Genomic DNA, 22,248 nt, shown 5'->3' on the forward strand with positions numbered 1-22,248 from the left:
TGTAACACCCCATTCAGTGCATTACAGCTCCCTGTATAACATACTATTCAGTACACACATCTCCCTGTGTAACACTCCATTCAGTGCATTACACCTCACTGTGTAACATCCTGTTCAGTGCACACAGCTCCCTGTGTAACACCTTGTTCAGTGCACATGGCTCCCTGTGTAACACCCTGTTCAGTGAATTACAGATCCCAATGTAACACCCTGTTCAGTGTATTACAGCTCCCTGTGTAACATACTGTTCAGTACACACAGCTCCCTGTGTAACACCCCGTTCAGTGCATTACAGCTCCCTGTGTAACACCCTGTTCAGTGCATTACATCTCCCCATGTAACACCCTGTTCAGTGCATTACAGCTCCCTGTGTAACACCTTGTTCAGTACACACAGCTCCCTATGTAACACCCTGTTCAGTGTACACAGCTCCCTGTGTAACACCCTGTTCAGTGCATCACAGCTCCCTGTGTAACACCCTGTTCAGTGCACACAGCTCCCTGTATAACACCCTGTTCAGTGAATTACAGCTCCCAGTGTAACACACCGTTCAGTACACATAGCTCCCTGTGTAACACCCTGTTCAGTGCATTACAGCTCCCTGTGTACCACCCCGTTCAGTATACACAGCTCCCTGTGTAACACACTGTTAAGTACACAAAGCTCCCTGTGTAACACCCTGTTCAGTGCATTACAGCTCCCTGTGTAACACCCCGTTCAGTACACACAGCTCCCTATGTAACACCCTGTTCAGTGCATTACAGCTCCCTGTATAACACCCTGTTCAGTGCATTACAGCTCCCTATGTAACACCCTGTTCAGTGCACACAGCTCCTTGTGTAACACCCTGTTCAGTGCATTACAGCTCCCTGTGTAACATCCTGTTCAGTGCACAATGCTCCCTATGTAACACCTTGTTCAGTGCACACAGCTCCCTATGTAACACCCTGTTCAGTGCATTACAGCTCCCTGTGTAACACCCTGTTCAGTGCACACAGCTCCCTATGTAACACCCTGTTCAGTGCATTACAGCTCCCTCTGTAACACCCTGTTCAGTACACACAGCTCCCTGTGTTACACCCTGTTCAGTGCATTACAGCTCCCTGTGTAACATACTGTTCGGTACGCACAGTTCTCTGTGTAACACACTGTTCAGTGCATTACAGCTCCCCGTGTAACATACTGTTCAGTGCATACAGCTGTGTGTCTACAGCAGCCTGTTAAGGCTGTACACCTCCCTGTGTAACACACTGAGTACTGTATTTTGCCATCTGTGTAATGCATTCCTCAGTTTGAATGCAGGCCCTGTTTAAACTTGATCTATCCAATATTCCTTCATGTAGCTCAATGTACAGTGTGTACATGTCCTTGTGGAGCATACTGTTCAATTTTTGCAGCTCCTTGTGTGACATTGTGCATTAACACCAGCTTTATAAATGTCATATTTAACTTCACTTCTCACCTTCTCCTGTTACAGTCTCTTCAGATTGGATACCACCCATCATCCGCCAAGGCCCCACTAACCAGACATTCGCCGTTGACTCCACAGCACAGCTTCAGTGTCATGTGATTGGGAACCCTCTTCCCAGTGTTCATTGGTTGAAAGATGGGCAGAGGATCCTTGGTAACGACCCTCGCATTAGCATGCTGGATAACGGTACCCTCCAGATTACTAATGTACAGGTAGGATCTGGACACTGTCAGCATTGAACCTTGTTTTAAACTTTTGGACTATAGTGAGGTTTGGCTGTTCCTTCATCATTCCCAATTTCTGGGAAATCATCCGCATTACCCTTTCTCTGATATAAAAATGGAAATTGCTGGAGAAACAAACATAGTAGATCAGGGCAGAGCATGTCTCGAGAGACAATTAAATTTGCAGGTCTGTGACGTTTTAACACCTGGGAAAAGTTTGAGATGTTTCACTAGCCCAGAATGTGCTGGATGCAGGGATATTGAGGAATTAGACGGATGTTTAATTCGTAAAGGTTCAAGGATTGAGAGTGTGGACTAGAAATTGGAGGTGAGATCATGAGGATGCAATGAGATCAGCCATGATCATATCAAATGGTGGATCAGGCTGAAGGGGCTGAATTGGCTCCTAGTTATGGAGTCATACAGCATGCAAACAGACCCTTCTGTTCAATCAGTCCACACTGACCATGTTCCCAAACAAAAACACTCCCAACTAACTGTCCTTGTCCAATATCCCTCCAAACCTTTCCACAAATCTTAGCAGGACTTATACACTTAACGGTAAGATCCTAGGGAATGTTGCTGAGCAAAGAGACCTTGGAGGACAGGTTCATAGCTCCTTGAAAGTGGAGTCACAGGTAGAGTGGATAGTGAAGAACGCATTGGGTATGCTTTCCTTTATCGGTCAGAATACTGAGTACAGGAGTTGGGAGGTCATGTTACGGCTGTACAGGTCATTGGTTAGGCCACTGTTGGAATATTGTGTGCAATTCTGGTCTCCTTCCTATTGGAAAGATGTTGTGAAACTTGAAAGGGTTCAGAAAAGATTTACAAGGATGTTGCCAGGGTTGGAGGATTTGAGTTATAGGGAGAGGTTGAACAGGCTGGGGCTGTGTTTTAGATTAGATTCCCTAGAGATCAGATTCCCTATAATGTGGAAACAGGCCCTTCGGCCCAACAAGTCCACACCAACCCTCCGAAGAGTGACCCACCCCTCTCTGACTAATGCACCTAACAACTATGGTGCATTGCCAAGGCCAATTCAACTGACCTGTACACCTTTGGTATGGGGGAGGAAACCGGAGTACCCGGAGGAAACCCATGCAGACACTGGGAGAATGTGCAAACTCCACACAGACAGTTGTTCAAGGCTGGAATTGAACCTGGGATCCTGGCACTGTGAAGCAGCAGTGCTAACCACTGAGCCACTGTGCCGCCCACTAAAAAAGGCAGCAGTGGGGTGACCTTATAGAAGTTTACAAAATTATGAGGGCCATGAATAGGATAAATAGACAAAGTCTTTTCCCTGGGGTGAGGGAGTCCAGAACTAGAGGGCATAGGTTTAGGGTGAGGCGGGGAAAGTAAAAAGAGACCTAAGGGGCAGATTTTTCACACAGAGGGTGGTACGTGTATGGAATGAGCTGCCAGAGGAAGTGGTGGAGGCTGGTACAATTGTAATATTTCAGAGGCATTTGGATGGGTATATGAATAGGAAGGGTTTGGAGGGATAGGGGCTGTATGTTGGCAGGTGGGACTCGATTAGATTGGGATATCTGGTCGGCATGGACGGATTGGACCGAGGGGTCCGTTTCCGTGCTGTACATCTCTATGACTCTATACATGAACTTATCCAAATGTCTTTTAAATGTTAAAACTGTACCTGCATCCACCAATTTCTCTGGCAGTTCATTATACATATGAACCACTCTCTGTGTAAAAAGGTTGCCCCTGCCCACCATGTCCTTTTTAAATCCTTCTACTCTCAACTTAAATATATGCCTCATACTTGTCCACTCTAGAGAAAAGACCTTTGTCATTCACCTTATCATGAAGAGAACAACTGAGCACCCCTGAGGTGCAGGTTGGTCCAGTCCATGAGTTGGCTTCTTGTCCCTGTGTGCAAAGTGAGAGATGAGTGCTACAAAGTGCAGCACTGAAGTCCACAGCCATACTGACATAGGTCACAGATGTGCATGAAGATGATGCAATTTAGCTAGTGCATGTCAGATGCCAAGGTCCTTGGGGCTTGCCCTGAGATGATAGTGCCAGGGGCCCAAGATGGAAGTCCAGAGGATCAAGCAGTGAGCTGGAATTGCCAGGTGACTGTCATGCCATGAATTGTTGATATCTAGTTTCTATCTGCTTGGTGGACCCAATCTCACTTCATTAATATGTAGTTTCCCATTCTGATAGAGTCATATAGAACTACAGCACAGAAACAGACTGAAGGAATCTTACTTCAATATTATCTATCTTAATGTTTTTCATGACACCCAATACCACCTCCTTAATATTGACATGCCATAGAATATCAACATGCCCCCTCCCTAAACTTACCATCATCCATGTCTTCTCCTTGGTGAATACTAATGCAAAATCCTTCTTAAGTACTTCACTCACTTCCTTTGACTGCATGCATTTATTCCCTCCTTTGTGTTTGAGTGGACCTTTCCTTTCCCTAGCAACACTATTGCTCCTAATATGTGTATACAATGCCTTGAGCTTTCCTTAAGGACCGTTTCATGGCCCCTTTTAGCCCTCATTATTCCTTGTTTAAGTTCTTTCATGCTTCCTTTATATTCCTCAAGGGCCTCGTTGGATATCAATTTACATATGTTTCTTCTTTATTTTTGAATGAACTTTCAATATCTCTTGTCATTCAGGATTCCTGAATCTTGCTGTCCTTATCTTTGATCCTCACAGAAACATGCTAGTCCTGAATTATGATCAACTACCATTTAAAAGGCTCCCACGTGTCAGATGTGAATTTACCCTCAAACAGCTGCCCCTAATCTAATTTCTCCAGTTCCTGCCTAATACTATGATAATTAGCCTTTCCCCAGTTTAGCACTTTCACCCAAGGACCAGTCTTATACTTATCCATAACTATCTTAAAACTTACAGAATTATATTCACTGTTTTGAAAATGCTCCCCCACTGAAGCTGAAATCACCTGGCCAGATGTATTCCCCAGAACAGTGTCTGGGACATTCCCTTCCTTAGTTAGAATAGCTATATATCATTTCAAGAAACCCTGCTTGATGCACCTAACAAATTCTACCCCACTAAGGGAGTCCCTATCAATATTGAAGTATCCTATTACAGTACTCACACTAGACAGAATTTCATTATCTATCATATCTGTAGGGCTTAATTAACCGATGCTGAAATTTTCAGTTTCTGAATCTGATTATCTTTCATAGAACAGTACAGCACAGTCCAGGCCTTTCAGACCTTGATGTTGTGCCAGCCTTTTAATCTACGCTAAGATCAGACTAACCCATATACCCTTCGTTGAACTAACTTCCATGTGCCTTTCCATGTGCCTTTCCATGTGCCTATCCATGTGCCTTTCTTGATTCTTCATACAGTTGAGCTTAGACTTTCTCAGTTGCAAGTTATTCCTTTAGGATTTTAACCAAGTACTTATGGTCTGGAAATTTAAAACTAAAATCCTTATACTGAGGTAACTTATTCCGTAGCAGGTCTAAATTATCTCCCTTTTTTTTAAGAGAAACTGTTTGCACATCTAACGTCAACCAGGACTTCTGAAAACCCAAAACCAAAAAGACTTGCCTCATTATTGGTGCTTTCTTAAGCCAAACAACAAACCCAATGATTTAGGATTCTTCCAATTGAAACCCTATGCATTGTTTACTTTGTTCACCCATAAAACCTCTCCCAATGTAAAGAAATTTCCAATATCTCTCAAAAACAATACCTCTCCCACTTGTCTTTAATAAGCCATAGATTGAAAATCCTTACAAGGAAATCATGAAACCCCTTCTTAGACATATAACAAAAGCCATGTGCCACTAGTTCAAAATACAAACTTTAAAATGCTTATACAAAGGAACCTCGATTATCCGAAAGAAATGGACAAGGAGTATTTTGTTCAGTTAATCGAATTCCGGATAATTGAATGCTGAATAATATCATTTAGCCAAGCATCGGGACCTTGCGATCTTGCCGGATAATCCGATATTTGGATAATCGAATGCCAGATAATTGAGGTTCCTCTGTATATCACATACCTTGCATTGCAACATGTTCTGATCAGAGTGACCAGCAGCTCTGGATTTTCCTACATTACACAATAGCAGCATTCAAGAAGCACCTAAACAACTACATGAATAGAAAGGGAATAGAGCAACACGGGATCCTGTAAGTGAAGACGGTTCTAGAATGGACGGGTAACATTTGTCAGCACAGGCTTGGAGGGTCGAAGGGCCTGTTCCTGTGCTGTATTGCTCTTTATTTGAGGCCTTCATTCCGAACAAACTCCTGTTGGAATGTTGTCCAGCACACAATTCCCTGACAACACCCTGCCTCACCTTCTTTACGATGTTGACAGATTCATCCACCGGCTCCACGAACCCCCACTTCACAACTTGGTTATGATGTTCCAAACTGTTCCAATTTTCTAACATTGGGCTGATATAGGCTTATTCATTATGAGAGGAGCAGAACTCCTGGACTAGTCCATAGACCAGACATCTCAATCACAGGTTATTTATTTCTGGTGTTAATCCAAGTGTCAGCCAAATCAGATTCACCTCTGGGTTCTACTTACTCTCCATAAATTTGAGCACAAAATCCATACAACACACCAATGTGTGCTTTTCTTACACTTGACAGGCACCTTGTTATTAATACTTGATCATGTTCTGCTTAAATTTATGAGAAAGAATCTGCAATGGGGTGAATTAAAGATCCTTCTGGGTGAATAAACTGAAATAGTCTGAAAGGATTTCCTCATCTGTAACCGCCTTGCGATGTGGCATAACAAACAAATTAATTTGAATCACAGTACATTCAGAAAAAATCATCACTATGTAAGCTTGTCTTCTCAATTGTGTACTTCATGTACCTATCATTCTCGAGGTGTTTTATAATTGTTTCATATACTGATCTTCTGATTGTGGCAGTTCATGTGTGAGGAATTAATCTACCTTGGCTGTGAGTGCTATTTCTCTGAAGTGGAGGTGGAGATGCCAGTGTTGGATTGGGGTGGACAAAGTCAGAAGTCACACAATGCCAAGTTATAGTCCAACAGGTTTATTTGAAATCGCAAGCTTTCGGAGTGCTGCTTCTTTATCACCTGACCAAGGAGCAGTGCTCTGAAAGCATGTGATTTCAGATAAATCTAATGATCTGTAACCTGATGTAATGTGACTTCTGATTTTGCTATTTCTATGGAAGGTTTAACTATAGTATAATATCTATGTAAAATAACACAAATAAATGCATTGAGAGTGTGTGATATGATGGTCTTTGCTAATTGTAAGATCTAGTATTACCTTTTATATTTTACTCATCCACCTTTTGGCGACGATGCCATTCCAGCAGGTTTTATCTTTAATATTCCACTTGAATTCCTTAATGATGATCACTCCCATACATCGTGTGTCCCCTGTGATATGGAGTCAATCTGTACTTGCCCAATATCTTGATGAATGAGGCAGTCCTCACCATTATATGTTGTTCCATTTGGAATGTGTCATGTGATTCTTGTTTTCACTGGCTGAGTTAAATGCTTAAACTATTACACTGGAATCCAAACCACAAACCTGAAAATTATTTACAGTAATCTGCACAACCGGTGCATTTACAGCAATCTTATTCATTTTCTTCTTCTTTGCAGTGATAAAAATGACTCTTTCTGAACAATTCCCCAACACATGTTGAGGTTTGGAAATGAAATGGTTATTTCTCACTTGCTGAATGGCTGGCACCAAGTCAAACTGGTGTCTCACACTTAGCATGTCAGTATATTAGATTGGACTAGATTCCCTAGAGTGTGGAAACAGGCCCTTCGGCCCAACAAGTCCACACCAAGTCTCCAATGTGTAACCCACCCCCCCTCTAACTAATACACCTCATGCTATGGACAATTTAGCATGGCCAACTCACCTGACCTGCACGTCTTTGGAATGTGGGAGGAAACCCACTCAAGACACCGGGAGAATGTGCAAACTCCACACAGTCACCCATGGCTGGAATTGAACCTGGGACCCTGCCACTGTGAGGCAGCAGTGCTAACCACTGAGCCACTGTGTATATTTGGGGCAGGACGGTGGCTCAGTGGTTAGCACTGCTGCCTCACAGCGCTAGGGACCTGGGTTCAATTCCCACCTTGGGCAACTGTCTGTTTGGAGTTTGCACATCCCACAGCAGGTTAGGTGAATTGGCCATGCTAAATTGCCCATAGTGTTAGGTGTATTAGTCAAGGGTAAATGTAGGGGAATGGGTCTGGGTGGGCTGCTCTTCGGAGGGTCGGTGTGGACTTGTTGAGCTGAAGGGCCTGTTTCCACACTGTAGGGAATCTAATCTAATCTGATATATCTTTAAGAAACATGCTATTCTTATCATTCACTGCATCATAGCATGTGCCTTGAGATTTCAGACTATCTTAAAACAGGTCGCTTGAAGCACGCAATGATAGAAGCAGAAATAAGATACTGAATTGGATGATCAGCCGTAATTATATTGAATGACTCAAACCATTGAATAGCTTACTCTTTCCATGTTCCAATGTGCTGTCTTGTTGTAACCAAGTAGTTTAATGTTAGCTCAGATTCAGAATGCCTGTCAATGTAACATTTGCATGTATTAGTGTGTTGTAACAAATATTTATTGGATCTTTCAATACCGCATTACCCACTTAGTAGTTTCTTACGTTACAATAGATAACATAAGCATTGCTACATCAGGTGAAATACACTGCGAGAGCTAAAACCTGCATCAAAACAGTTCTAAATTACTGGAAGCCAGCAATAAAAACAGTATGCGCTGGAAACACTCAGCAGGACAGGCAGCATCTGAGAAGTGAATTTAGTGAATGAATCGGTGAGCTTTATTGTCACTTGTACACACACAAGTACAAAACAAAATTTACAAGTCACCATTTATGGTGCCATCTTAGGTACAAAGGGATCTAGGTACAGATTCTTGAGCACAAATTATTGGGAAAAAAATAGCAAACTAAGAAATAAAAAGTCAAGCATTACAGACCTTCAGAAGTGCAAAATCATATTAATGAATTAGAAAAATAGAGAATAAAGTGAGGAACAGTCTTGATCTTTCAGGGTGATTACCTTGAATCAGAACTGCTAAAAGTTGGAGCTGAAACAGTTTCATTTGAGTGCAGGGATTGAGAGAGGGGAAGAACCGAAGGGGAGATCTGTAAAGAGCTAGAAGGCAGGAGAAATTAAATACCACAAGAGAATGGTACAATCAAGGCATAAAAGAGGTGATAATGAGAAAAGTCAAGAGATGAAAGGTGGGTCTGCAGGAGGTGTGAATGGACATGACAGGATTGTGGCCTTTGGTTGTTGTCCAGATAAATGGCAGAAGTGATTATGATCTGAAGATATTGACCTAAGTCTTGATCTGGAAGTTTGTAAAATATCTCATTAAGTGATAATGAGCTGCTCTACTTAGCAGAGAGTAGGAGGCTGAGGAGAGGACAGAATGGGAGTACTCAATTAAAGCAATTTATTTGGCAGCTGTGAGTTAACTCTCTGAAGTTTTAGATAAACTTAAGGTCAGAAGCTTCTAGTGACTGAGCTGCCTATCAGAGGAACAACAAGGAATAATTTGCTCAAGTCCACAGATTTCAGTCAAGTCCAAGATCCAGGATGGTTTAAAACTGAATTGAAGTCTTTCTTCCAAAACTTGTTCCAAGTGAATAATCTGTGATAAACACAGAGAATGCTGGAAAAAACTCAGCAAGTCTAGCAGCATTTGTGGAGTGAAAAGCAGAGAGTTAACATTTTGAGTCTAATATGGCCTTTTTTTCAGAACTGAAGAGTCATATTTGACTCAAAATGTTAACTCTATTTCCCTCTCCACAGATGCTGCTAGACCTATTGAGTTACTTCCGAATTCTCTGTACTTGTTTCAGATTTCCAGCATTTTTAGTATTTTGTTTTTATTCGAATTAAATGTAATGGTTGATAATTGGCAGTCAGTTATCAAAATTACTGCTTATCCAATAGTCCCCTTCGATTCCATAATCAATCCACGTTAGCATTTTAAATGGCCACTTGTTTAGATAAGAATCAGTCATTGTGTTCTCAGCACAGTACCTTTTCACAGTGTTTACACAAGACTTGCTGTATATTAATCAATCTTTGCTAGGTAGTGCAAAATTATATAGCAGTTCATTGACAAGACAGCTCATGATTAAGATTATGAATTGATTTTTCTTTAATATCATTCACAATATAAGGAGTTGTTGGCACAACTAGCATTTATTGCCTATATCCAGTTGCTCTCAGAAAGTTGGTGGGCTACATTCTTGAATCATTGCAGACTTTGAGGTGATGGTCGTCCCATTGTAAATAGGAACTTCCAGTATCTTAACCCAGTAATGATGGCCCAGAAATATTTTTCCAGGTTAGTTCAGCAGTGTGATTTAAGGACGAACCTGGAGAAAATGGTGTTGCTATACAGCCGCTCCGCCACCCCCACTTCTCTTTCAAGGTGAGAAGTTTGAGGGATGGAGAGCTATTGTTGAAGAAATCTGAGTAGTTGGTGCTTAATAAACGAAGGTGAGTGGCTGAGTGAGTGAGGCTAAGTGTGGGTCCCTGAGAATGACTGTCTAACTAAGTGAGGGTGGCTGCTCTGCACAGCCATCAGATTGACCTGCATCTGCCTAGTCAGTGTGACAACAAATGGCACACATCATGAAGACTGATCTGACACATTACCTCCAGCCATGCAGTCAGTCATCAATTCACATGTTACCTGTCGCTGGTATTTCAAAAACAGTCATAATTGAGGCCTGCAAATATATTTCAGCCTTTGTTAATTCTAGTTACATTTACTGGTTACCTCCACCACAACCCAGTTACTCTGTTTATAGTGCAAGTGGACACACTTACAGTTTTACACCAGTTTCTACTGATTTTTCTTTTTGGGGAAGTACCCCTTTTAATACCAAACATCGACAGACTCTGCAGTCCTCATTTTCTCCTAAAAACATATATATCGGTCTTCCAGAAATGCTGCAGCACATCTCACATTGATAGAAAGAACTTTTATTTATATAGCTTCTTTTGCAGTCTCAGGATATTGCTCCACAACCAAGGAAATATTTTTGAAGTAAAGAGAGAAACTGCTGGAGAAACACAACAGGTGAGAAAGCAGAGTCAATATTTCTGGTCCAATAACCCTTCATCAGAATTGCGTCTGCTTTTTTATTTACAGATGCCCCTAGACCTGCTGAGTTTCTCCAGCAATTTCTCTTTTTGACTTACATTTCCATCATCTGCAGTTCTGCAAAATCGGATGTAATGGTGTTACAGTTAAATAAAGGTAATTATGAGGGCATGAGAGAGGAACTGACGAAAATAGACTGGAAGCAGAGCCTAGCAGGGAAGACAGTAGAGCAAAAATGGCAGGAGTTTGTGGGTGAAATTGAGGACACTGTACACAGGTTCATCCCCAAGAAGAGAAAGATTATCCGGGGAGGGATTAGACAGCCATGGCTGACAAAGGAAGTCAGGAAATCTATCAAAGAAAAAGAGAGATCCTATAAAGTGGCCAAGAGCACTGGGAAATCAGAAGATTGGGAAGGCTGCAAAAACAAACAGAGGATAACAAAGAGAGAAATAAGGAAGGAGAGGATCAAATATGAAGGTAGGCTAGCCAGTAATATTAGAAATGATAGTAAAAGTTTCTTTCAATACATAAGAAACAAATGACAGGCAAGAGTAGACATTGGGCCACTTCAAACTGATGCTGGAAGCCTAGTGATGGGAGATAAGGAAATAGCAGGAGAACTTAATAAGTACTTTGCGTCAGTCTTCACAGTGGAAGACATGAGTAATATCCCAACAATTAAAGGGAGTCGGGGGCTGAGTTGAGTATGGTTGCCATTACAAAAGAGAAAGTGCTAGAAAAGCTAAAAGGTCTTAAAATTGATAAATCTCCTGGCCCCAATGGGCTACATCCTAGAGTTCTGAGGGAGGTGGCTGAGGAAATAGCAGAGGCATTGGTTGAGATCTTTCAAAAGTCACTGGAGTCAGGGAAAGTCCAGGAAGATCGCTGTTATAACCCCCTTGTTCAAGAAAGGATCAAGGCAGAAGATAGAAAATTATGGGCCAATTAGCCTAACCTCGGTTGTTGGTAAAATTCTAGAATCCATCATTAAGGATGAGGTTTCTAAATTCTTGGAAGAGCAGGGTCGGATTAGAACAAGTCAAAATGGATTTAGTAAGGGGAGTTCGTGCCTGACAAACCTGTTGGAGTTCTTTGAAGAGCTGACAAGTAGGTTAGACCAGGGAAACCCAGTGGATGTTATCTACCTAGACTTCCAGAAGGCCTTTGATAAGGTGCCATACAGGAGGCTGCTGAGCAAGGTGAGGGCCCATGGTGTTCGAGGTGAGCTACTGGTGTGGATTGAGGATTGGCTGTCTGACAGAAGGCAGAGAGTTGGGATAAAAGGTTCTTTTTCGGAATGGCAGCCGGTGACAAGCGAGTCCCGCAGGGTTCAGTGTTGGGGCCGCAGCTGTTCACATTATATATTAATGATCTGGATGAAGGGACTGGGGGCATTCTAGTGAAGTTTGCCGATGATACAAAGTTAGGTGGACAGGCAGGTAGTACTGAGGAAGTGAGGAGGCTGCAGAAGGATCTAGACAGTTTGGAGGAGTGGTCCAGGAAATGGCTGATGGAATTCAATGTGAGCAAATGCGAGGTCTTGCACTTTGGAAAAAAGAATACAAGCATGGACTACTTTCTAAACGGTGAGAAAATTTGTAAAGCCAAAGTACAGAGGGATCTGGGAGTGCTAGTTGAGGATTCTCTAAAGGTAAACATGCAGGTTGAATCTGTGATTAAGAAAGCGAATGCAATGTTGTCAATTATCTCAAGAGGGTTGGAATATAAAAGCACTGTTGTGCTACTGAGACTTTATAAAGCTCTGGTTAGGCCCCATTTGGAGTACTGTGTCCAGTTTTGGTCCCCACACCTCAGGAAGGACATACTGGCACTGGAGCGTGTCCAGCCGAGATTCACACAGATGATCCCTGGAATGGTAGGTCTAACATATGAGGAACGGCTGAGGATCCTGAGATTGTATTCATTGGAGTTTAGAAGATTAAGAGGAGATCTAATAGAAACTTACAAGATAGTACATGGCTTGGAGAGGGTGGACGCTAGGAAATTGTTTCCGTTAGGCGAGGAGACTAGGACCCGTGGACACAGCCTTAGAATTAGAGGGGGTAAATTCAGAACAGAAATGCGGAGACATTTCTTCAGCCAGAGAGTGGTGGGCCTGTGGAATTCATTGCCACAGAGTGCAGTGGAGGCTGGGACGCTAAATGTCTTCAAGGAAGAAAATGATAAATTCTTGATGTCACAAGGAATTAAGGGCACGGGGAGAACGCGGGTAAGTGGAGTTGAAATGCCGATCAGCCATGATTGAATGGCGGAGTGGACTCGATGGGCCGAATGGTCTTACTTCCGCTCTTATGTCTTATGGTCTTATGGTCTTATGTTTTATTTTAAGTACTTTTAAAGAGCAGTAGCTGTTGCATCTTTCAGAACGCACCAACATTGTTGCACACGCAAGATCCCAGAATAAGAAATGAAATGAATGACTGGATAATACTTTTGGTTGAGGTGGTTGAAAAATAAATGGCCAAGACAGGAAATCTAGTCATATGCCCAGAGCTGCTCACTCATTAGAGAGAGACCACTGGTGGGGAGTTTAGCCTGAGGTCAGCATGCCTCAGGTGAGGGGCCAGGTTGAGAAGGCAGGACTTTCATGGCAACCTCAGCTGGTTTGGGACTTGAACCTGCACTGCTGGTGATATTCTGAAACCAGCCATCTAACCAACTGAGCTAACCAAGCCAGAACAACACCATTGAGCACATATATAATCATTTTACACACATGTAGGAGGGTAGATAGCAGCTCAACTGAACTCCTCATCCAGAACACTGCACCTTCAGCAGTGCACTGGTTTCTAGAAATAACCTCTTCCTATTCCCTGAGGGGTGAAACTCCAGAAGACAAATTTTTGAGTACTGATGATCGGAAGCACTTCCCTGCATCAAGAATGATGGAAATCCAAAACACTGTCTCTCAGAAAGCTATGGACTGTTAGTCCATTGTAGCTGGAATTGATAGATAATTAACTGATAAAAGTATTGTGGGTTATGGAACAAAGGTGGGTAATTATAGTTGACGTGTAAAACTGCATTGATCTAATTGAATAGTATAACGGGCCTGAGAATCAGAATTGCTCATTCCTGTTCTTGAGTTCGATACTACATCTATTTGTTCATAATTTTCTTATATTTGATATGATTTCTTGCCCTCTCCTACTCCTCAAGCAAGTACTTTGATTCTTCCTGAGAATATTCAAAATTGCAAAGCAGTAAGAGGTCAAACAGTCTTAAAATAACATGGAACTAGCTTTCCAATGTGCTTATGTAATTTCTCTTAATGGAATTGTGAGAATGTCTTCTTTTGCACTGTAATGACTGACCTGCTGATGAATTTATGAGTACAGAAGCTCTCAACTATGATTTCTGAGAGTGACATTCTGTTAACATTGCTTTCATGCTTTCCACCCAGTCACATTGAATATGATACAGCCTCAATCTTTTTTTTAAAACAGAAGTCAGCTTTAGAAGCTGGTTATTGAGATCATAAGGCAGATGCATTAATACAAGAAATCCTTTGTGATATTTTGTCACGAAAATCCACAGTGACAGTCACTTTGCAGATAATAAACTATTAAAGTTAATAAATTACACAGCCCTTTCCAGTTGCAGTAATGTGCATTTTATTCATCCCAACCTGAACTGCTGTACATTGAGGTTCAGATACTGGAGGCACCTCATTCCTTTAAAAAGCCACTGTTTTGGTAGAGTAAATGGAACAAGGGGTTCAGTCATGGGCCGTTTGCACCCTCAGTCTTGCTGCAAATCTAGCAGGGTCTGGTATATTTGCAAGGAATGACTCCCGCCTTATATTCTAAGTATAGAATGTCTGTAACCCAAATCAAGATCCTAGAATCTAGTGACAAGGTGCAGAAGTGAAAGTGCATCAACACAAAGTAGACAATGTTAGTGTGCTGTGTACTTGATTTTTAAAAATAATGGCTTGTAGAATTATTTTTGTATTTAACAGAAAAAGTGTAATAACTTCAGACTTTACATCTATCTTTCCTCACCTCTTCCCCCAAATTTTTAAATCTGTCCCTTTTGGTTGAAGCAGATGACAGCCCTCATCTATGCTCTGAAATCCCTGCACTCCTCTGACTCTGACCTTTTATTTGTGTCACTATTTGCTCCACTATTGCTCCATTCCTGAAGAAGGGCTTATGCCCGAAACGTCGATTCTCCTGTTCCCTGGATGCTGCCTGACCTGCTGCGCTTTTCCAGCAACACATTTTCAGCTCCACTATTAGTGGCCAAACCTACAGTTGCCAACAGGCCATCTGCTCTGGATCCTGTTCCTCAATTTGTCATTTCCCCACCATTCTCTTCTTACCTCTCAGACCAATCTCTTAGCTACATGCCCTAATATCACAAGGAGGAGGTGCTAGCATAGTGGTAATGTCTCTGAGCTAGCAGCACCTGACTAATGTTTTGCCTACATATGTTTGAATCCCACCATGGTGAAGATGGTGAAATTTGAATTAAATCAAAAAAGTAAAGAGCTCGTCTAAAGATCATATTACTGCTGTCATTTGACATTTAAAAAAACGCAACCAGTTCACTAATGTCCTTTAGGGAAGAAAGTTTGGAAATACTGGATCTGGCCTACATTTGACTCCAGTCCCATGGTAAATATGGCTGATTCTTAATTGCTGTCTAGGCAATTGGAAATGGTCAATAAATGCTGAGTGGCCAGTGACACCCATAAAAGAACAAAAAATCCTCCTGAAGAATTTTTCTTAATGAAAATGTGAGAATATCTTGTTACTGCTCCATTATGAGTGACCTATTCATAAATGTGCAAATCTCTCTGGTATGATTTCTGAGAATGACATTTTGTTACTCTTGCTCTCATCCCTGCTACCCCCTACAACCACTCCATGGTGAATTTGGTACAGCCTTAAGTCTTTTTCAACAGCTTCATAAACTCATTCGCTAAGATCTCAAGGCACTTGTATATCTTTGTGATGTTGAATGTTGTTGCATTTTGTTTGACAATACTTCTGTGAAGTGCAGTGGAATGTTGTCCTATGTTCAAAGACCTGTGCATCAAAGGTTCCTCGCTAGCTCTTTTTCTCAAAAATGGCTAACATAAAGGGCTGAGTTAAATGGTCAGTTGTACAGTATTCTGTGTTTTCTATCACTGTTTTGGATTTTTTGAAACTTTAATTGTAAGATGTACCTCAGTTTTAGCCTTTGCTACAGCAGAAGTTGAGTTTTAAATAAACACTAATATTTCATAATAATACTTATTACGTTATCATCTGGACAACTTGACCTGGGAAAAAAAGGAATGTAGAAGGGAAAAGCAGGGTTAAAAATATAACATTTGACTTACAAATGTACAAAGAAACCCTTTTAAACAATTATCTCAGAACCAAAGGAAGCTATGGTGCTGTTTTAAATCTTTTGACACTTATGATGCTCAAAATGGCTGCTACCTTGCTATTCCAGCTGCATTCATTCATGCAATAGAATCACATTCACCAACAAGGTAAAACAGAGGCCAGTCATACATTAGTCATAAAAGCTTGTGGTCATGCTGAACATTTATTTAAAAATTGATGCTGAAGTCTGTTGGGAGTGAAATATTTAACGTTTTTGTGCTTTCATTGTCCCGAAGTCATGGGGTTAATGCATCTTCCTTGTCCCTGTGCGGGTAATAGCATCATTTTATTGCTGCTGTGGCTGTTTGCCCAGAAAAAATTAGAGCTGTCAGGCAGTTTCTGAGACGACTATGAATTAATGGTCCCCCGGGAGACAGCCTCATCAGGTCAGAGTGATTCAGGGGGTACTCAGGGAGGTCATGTGACTGAGCTCAGAGAAAGGGACAATCTGCTGCTGAAACACACTCAGAATTGCAAATGCAGAGCTGCTGAGTGGCAACAGCTCCTTCTGCCTTGGTTTTTATGCACAGTTCCCATGTAATTGAGCTGGTTCATTAACATCACCCATGCGCAGCCCTGTTGCTGAATGTCCTAAAGGCGCTCATTCCAGTCTGTCACCTCTAAAGCCAATGTACATCAGATAACATTGTCTTTTTAATCAACATTTAATTTCAAGAAGCCAGGCAGAATGCAGAAAAAGGTTGAAACAGGAAAAGATGTTTTAATCAATTAAGAGATTAAATTTAAAGGCATGTTTAATTTGACAATTAGTTTGGAAAATAAATTAATTGTGCATAGGTTTCCCCACCTGAATTGGGGCAGATTTCATTCACATTGACTTTGACTGTTATGTCCTATTGATGTAGAAGTGATATATATTAATAATCTTATCTGAGTTGTTTATATCCCCACTGATTCAGGAGTGCTCTGCATTTTCAGTGATCTCCAGATGATGTGTGTTCTTACTGACATAGATGTTGGCTACATTTTTATGTATTGGAGTGGTATATGATCTCATTGATTCAATGTTAAATCTTGAATAATACAATTATACAATGTGATCTTTGGACAATTTGCATCCATTTGAGTTCAGTGCAGAGCTAATGCCGCATTCTTATATATGTTGGTTAGGTGTAGAAGACTGTATTTGAAAATTAAAGAGGTATCCAGTTATTTATCCCATTGCTGTTTGTGGGATCTGTCTGTGCACGAAGTAAGAACAATAATTATGCGCTGCTTACAATTTGATTGTAAAGAGATTTTGGAACTTCCTTCTTTCACATCATCCAAATGTCTTCCATTATTTTACTAAAGATGAAGACAGCTGCTGGGATTTAGTTCCTAAGGCATTGACAGTACTCCAATCAGGCAGTAAGGTGAAAATCTTTGAGCTCCACCATAGGCAGGAACAGAGGCTGACAGAACTAAAAGTGTGGTGAGCCTTGTTCATTGCAATTAAAGGAGGTAGACCAGAATTTTAGAGTTGACCTTCAGTTTCTCTCACTGCCATTAGTCCACTTAGGCGTCTGAAGCAGGTGTCCAGTGGCTAGCTCATGACCAACATTCCAGACAAGGCAACCCCTGCCTGCTGAGGTGCAAAAGAAGCGATTTGCTGTCCTGTAGAGGGGCACCACCTGAACCTTTTATAGTGGTCGCCCAGCTGTAAAAGCCATAACCAGAGGACTTGCTGTTCAGAGATAGCTCACCAACCTCTGGGTCAAAAGCTCCAAATTCAAGACCAGTTTCAAGACTTGATGACCGTGAAATGTGTATCATGGTGGCTTAGTGGTTAGCACTGCTGCCTCACAGTGCCAGGGGCCCGCATTTGATTCCAGCATCGAGCAGCTGTTCTGTATGGAATTTGCACATTCTCCCCATATCTGCATGGGTTTTCTCAGGGTGCTCTGGTTTCCTCCCTAAGTCCATAAATGTGCAAGTTAGATGGATTGGCCATGAGAAACGTAGGGTTATGGAGATGGAGAGGGGCAGGTTAGGATGGGATGCTCTTCTGAGGGTTGGTGTGGACTTGATGGGCTGAATGGCCTGCTTCGACACCGTATAACACGCACAAGAAATATTTATCGTCAATCTTCCCGATTTGCATGTAGCAGACAGTAAGAGTGGAGGTTCTCCTGGGTCAGTCAGAACTGTGTGGTAGGTGCAGCATGACATCCATCACCAATTCCCCTCCCCCACCTCCAAAGTTAAAACATTCCACCCACAGGCTGTTGCCACGAGCAAGTGTCAATCTGATGGATTAACACACACATTTTCTGAAGTTTCAAAAGATTTGGTGACAACTTTGCTGCTCATTTTGCACTTGAAGACTTCTTGGATCCTCCCTTTAAGAAGCGATAGGGTTAGGGTTAGCCTCCAACCAGAAGCTAAAAACTCCATATTGCCATTTGAGGAATGAACAGAGATGTTGGAATTGTTTTCTTTTCGTAACAAGTGTTATTGCAAAGCTCTCAAACAAAGCTGGCTGTCAAGACAGAGACTTTAATATGGAAATTAGGTATATTTTTGAAAAGAAATAACAGGTTGCAAGAATTGACCATGGTAAATTGCCCATAGCGTTAGGTGCATTAGTCAGAGGGAAGTAGGTCTGGGTGGGCTACTCTTTGGAGGGTCGGTGTGAATTTGTTGGGCCGAAGGACCTGTTTCCACACTACAGGGAACCTAATCAAATCTAAGAAGAAATTGTGAGCTGAAGTGGGACTAGATTAGTTCTATGACTAGAATGGTCAGCTTCTGTGCTGTAATTTCTGTGCTTTTATATGATTTTAGATGTAGCATGGGTTAGGTTCCAAGTAAAGCTTCATCTGCACTGTCCCACCAAGCATCAAAGGGTTCTGGAAAGATTTACAAGGATGTTGCAAGGTTGGAGTGTTTGAGTTATAGGGAGAGGTTGAATAGGCTGGGGCTGTTTTGCCTGGAGCGTTGGAGGATGAGGGGCAATCTTATAGAAGTTTATAAAATCATGAAGGGCATGGATAGGATAAATAGAGAAGGTATTTTCCCCGGGGTGCAGGAGTTCAAAACTAGAGGGCATAGGTTTAGGGTGAGAGCAGAAAGATATAAAAGGGACCTAAGAGTCACCTTTTCACGCAGCGGGTGATGCTTGTATGGAATGAGCTGCCAGAGGAAGTGGTGGAGATTGGTACATTTCCAACATATATCCATCCAGATTTCTAAAAGGCATCTGGATGGATATATGATTAGGAAGGGTTTAGAGGATATGGGCCAAATGCTGGCAAATGGAACTAGATTAACTTAGAATATCTGGTCCGCATGGACGAATTGGACCGAAGGCTCTGTTCCCGTGCAGTACATCTCCATGACAGTCTGACTGTAAGTGCCTTTTCAATTTGATTCAGAATCAAGCATCCTCAGCACCGTCTCAACAACTATTTCAGGTCAAGTACAGTCTCAGATAATTGCAGAGTAAAGCTACTTCTTCCATGAAGTGCTTTCAGGTTATGTATAGAGCAAGTTTGATGCACAATACAATCTCTCTGCAATGACCTGTTCAGTGCTAACAAGTTAATGCAACTGGGATTTCATCAAATATAAAGCCTCCTCTGTTTTAGCAATAAGGGTGAACCACAAGTTTGCAAAATTATGATACTTCCTTACAAAATGAGTAAAAAAAGACTACTATGAGCATATATCTCAGCACTTGTTTACATAACATTAGAATAGAATAGAATATTCTTTATTATCATGTGCACTCAAGTACAGGAGTACAATGAAAAACTGACAATATCGTCTCTGATTGCACCATCTTAGATAAAAGCACCCAGGTACAAATGTTAGATCGACAAAGAGGAATAAAAAAGCGAAGTCGTTGCATTCCTTTACAGTGATTCATAGTATAAGCATAGATTCATAGTATGTGACATAGTTAAAACGATAAACATTACAGTCAGATGAACAAATTACAAATAGACATTACATTGTAATAGCTTAGCACAGGGCTTCTACATGTGTTCTGACTGCCCACGCCAGACCCTAGTCCAACAACCGACTCTATTCCACTCCAAGCCTGCAGTCTACTTTGCACCGGCTCTCAAGATGTGCTTTCTCCAGAACTCCCTTCCCCCGCGCTGGCTTCTGCTCCAGGACTCCCGTTCCCCCCGCACCAGCCTTCGCTCTGGGACTTGGTTCACCTGCACCAGCCTCCTCTTTGTCCTCTTGCCACCAGTACTCGCCAGCAGTGGCCTCCAGTCTGGAGTCAACGAAACAAAAGTGAGTACTGCAGATGCTGGTGTTTAGAGTCAGGGGTGTGGTGCTGGAGAAGCAAAGCAGGTGAGGCAGCATCCGAGGATGGTCGATTTTCCTGCTCCTCGGATCTGCCTGACCTGCTGTGCTTTTCCAGCACCACGCCCTTGGCTCCAGTCTGGAGTCGCCTCCTCCATTCTCCTCTGGGTAAGTTAAAAGTTGAAAGAAAAATGCAGAAAAGCTAAAAACAGAAAAAGAACTGGTGGAGCAGAGGAGCCACTTTGTCAAGGGCAAGATTAGTACGGTTCTAATGGCAGGGAATTTTAACTTTCCAAACACAGACCTGGACTACCATTGTGAGAGTGGATGGTGAGGAATTTGTGAAGTGTGTTCAAGAGAGTCTTCTTATTCAGTCTGTGCATGTATCCGTTAGAGATTGGGAGAGGCAGGTGAAGGGACATCTGACATATAGAAGGCTTTCAAGAATGAGGTAATGAGAGTTTTGTGGCATTTAGGAGAGGAGAGGGAAAGGTATATAACACACGCCCTGCCAAAGTGTCCTCCCTTTGTTCAAAACGTGTGTATCTTTATTTCCTTTAACTGGGTGAGTGAAGTATTGTTTAAAAAAGGTGGTTCTTTTACAAAATGCCATTGTAATCATTGGCCAACCTTGAGCATTTTGCTTTCTTTGTACTACAGAAATCATATGAATCACTGCTTACAGCTATCACAAGGAATTATCCACATTATCCTCGGATACCTCTGCAATTCAGAGCCCCTTCAAACAGTGAATGAGATGAAAGCCTTGTTTTGTATGTGTTGAGTGTTTTCTGCTGTTATACTGAATGAAAGACCTTCACATTTTGAATCAATCACTGTTTGGACCTGACATAGTTCAAGTCTTTATAAAATGGTTCAATTTAATGTCCTTGGAGAGAATATTAGTACAAACTTTGACCTTTTCTGGCATTATGGGCTGGCAGAATAATGCCACTGTCTTTGACTTTTAATCAGGCTGTGTAGTGGATGACATTTCCTTATGACAGATGCTAATTTGCAGTAGGGGGTGGGAGCTTGCCTGAGTGGTGACCCCTTGCAATAAATTAGAAGGAATGCTAGCCCAACCTGTAGCTGACGATCCCAAGATCTTGATCCAGAAGTATGACAAACGTGAGTGAAGATATAAATAGATGCTGTCCAGTTTTTGAACTACCACTGAGAACAATGACCACTTCTGCATATGATCTCATATATTATTTGAGCCTGGGGCAAACTTTATGAACTGTAATTTTGTGTTTTTGTCTCATGATCGATCATTTCTCAGGAAATCTGATGAATGTATTAAAGAAGTAAGACTGCATTTATATAGCATCTTTCATGACCTCAGGGGTGCGTCTCTGCCAGTGAAGTATTTTTGAAGTGTAGTCATTGTGGTTATGTAGACAATTTCAAGGCAGACTGCGAGATACAGCAATGTGGTAGGATTGAGAGCTCAATGATTAAGTTGCTGAGCCAGTAATCCTGAGTAATGATCAGGATGCATCTCTGAACATATCGTTTTAGGTTGTAAATTCAATTTGTTAAACAAATCTGGAATAGAAAGCTAGTCTCAGTAGGAGTGACTGGATGGCCATTAAAGCCCATCTGGTGCAGTTATATAGTTTAGGGAAGGAAATCTACTGATCTATATGTAACTCCAGACCCAAGCAATATTGTTGGCTCTTAGTTTATCTTTGAAGGGGCCGAGCTGGATGTGGCTCATCCT

At 41.8% G+C, this 22,248-nt stretch overlaps 1 protein-coding gene across 5 annotated transcripts in view; it reads left to right on the forward strand.

The window, feature by feature from the left end:
- robo3 (roundabout, axon guidance receptor, homolog 3 (Drosophila)) overlaps window positions 1–22,248 on the forward strand; it is a 564,581-nt gene that overhangs the window by 442,179 nt on the left and 100,154 nt on the right. For all 5 annotated transcript variants that reach the window (XM_043676841.2, XM_087976454.1, XM_087976452.1 and 2 more), the window contains exon 9: window positions 1,478–1,683. In XM_043676841.2, the coding sequence (XP_043532776.2) occupies window positions 1,478–1,683 (206 nt within the window). The remainder of the gene's footprint in view (window positions 1–1,477; window positions 1,684–22,248) is intronic.

This window comes from Chiloscyllium plagiosum, unplaced genomic scaffold, assembly GCF_037043375.1.
Source record: "Chiloscyllium plagiosum isolate Xiang-an unplaced genomic scaffold, Cpla_swu_hap1 HiC_scaffold_29, whole genome shotgun sequence".
Lineage (NCBI taxonomy): Eukaryota > Metazoa > Chordata > Chondrichthyes > Orectolobiformes > Hemiscylliidae > Chiloscyllium > Chiloscyllium plagiosum.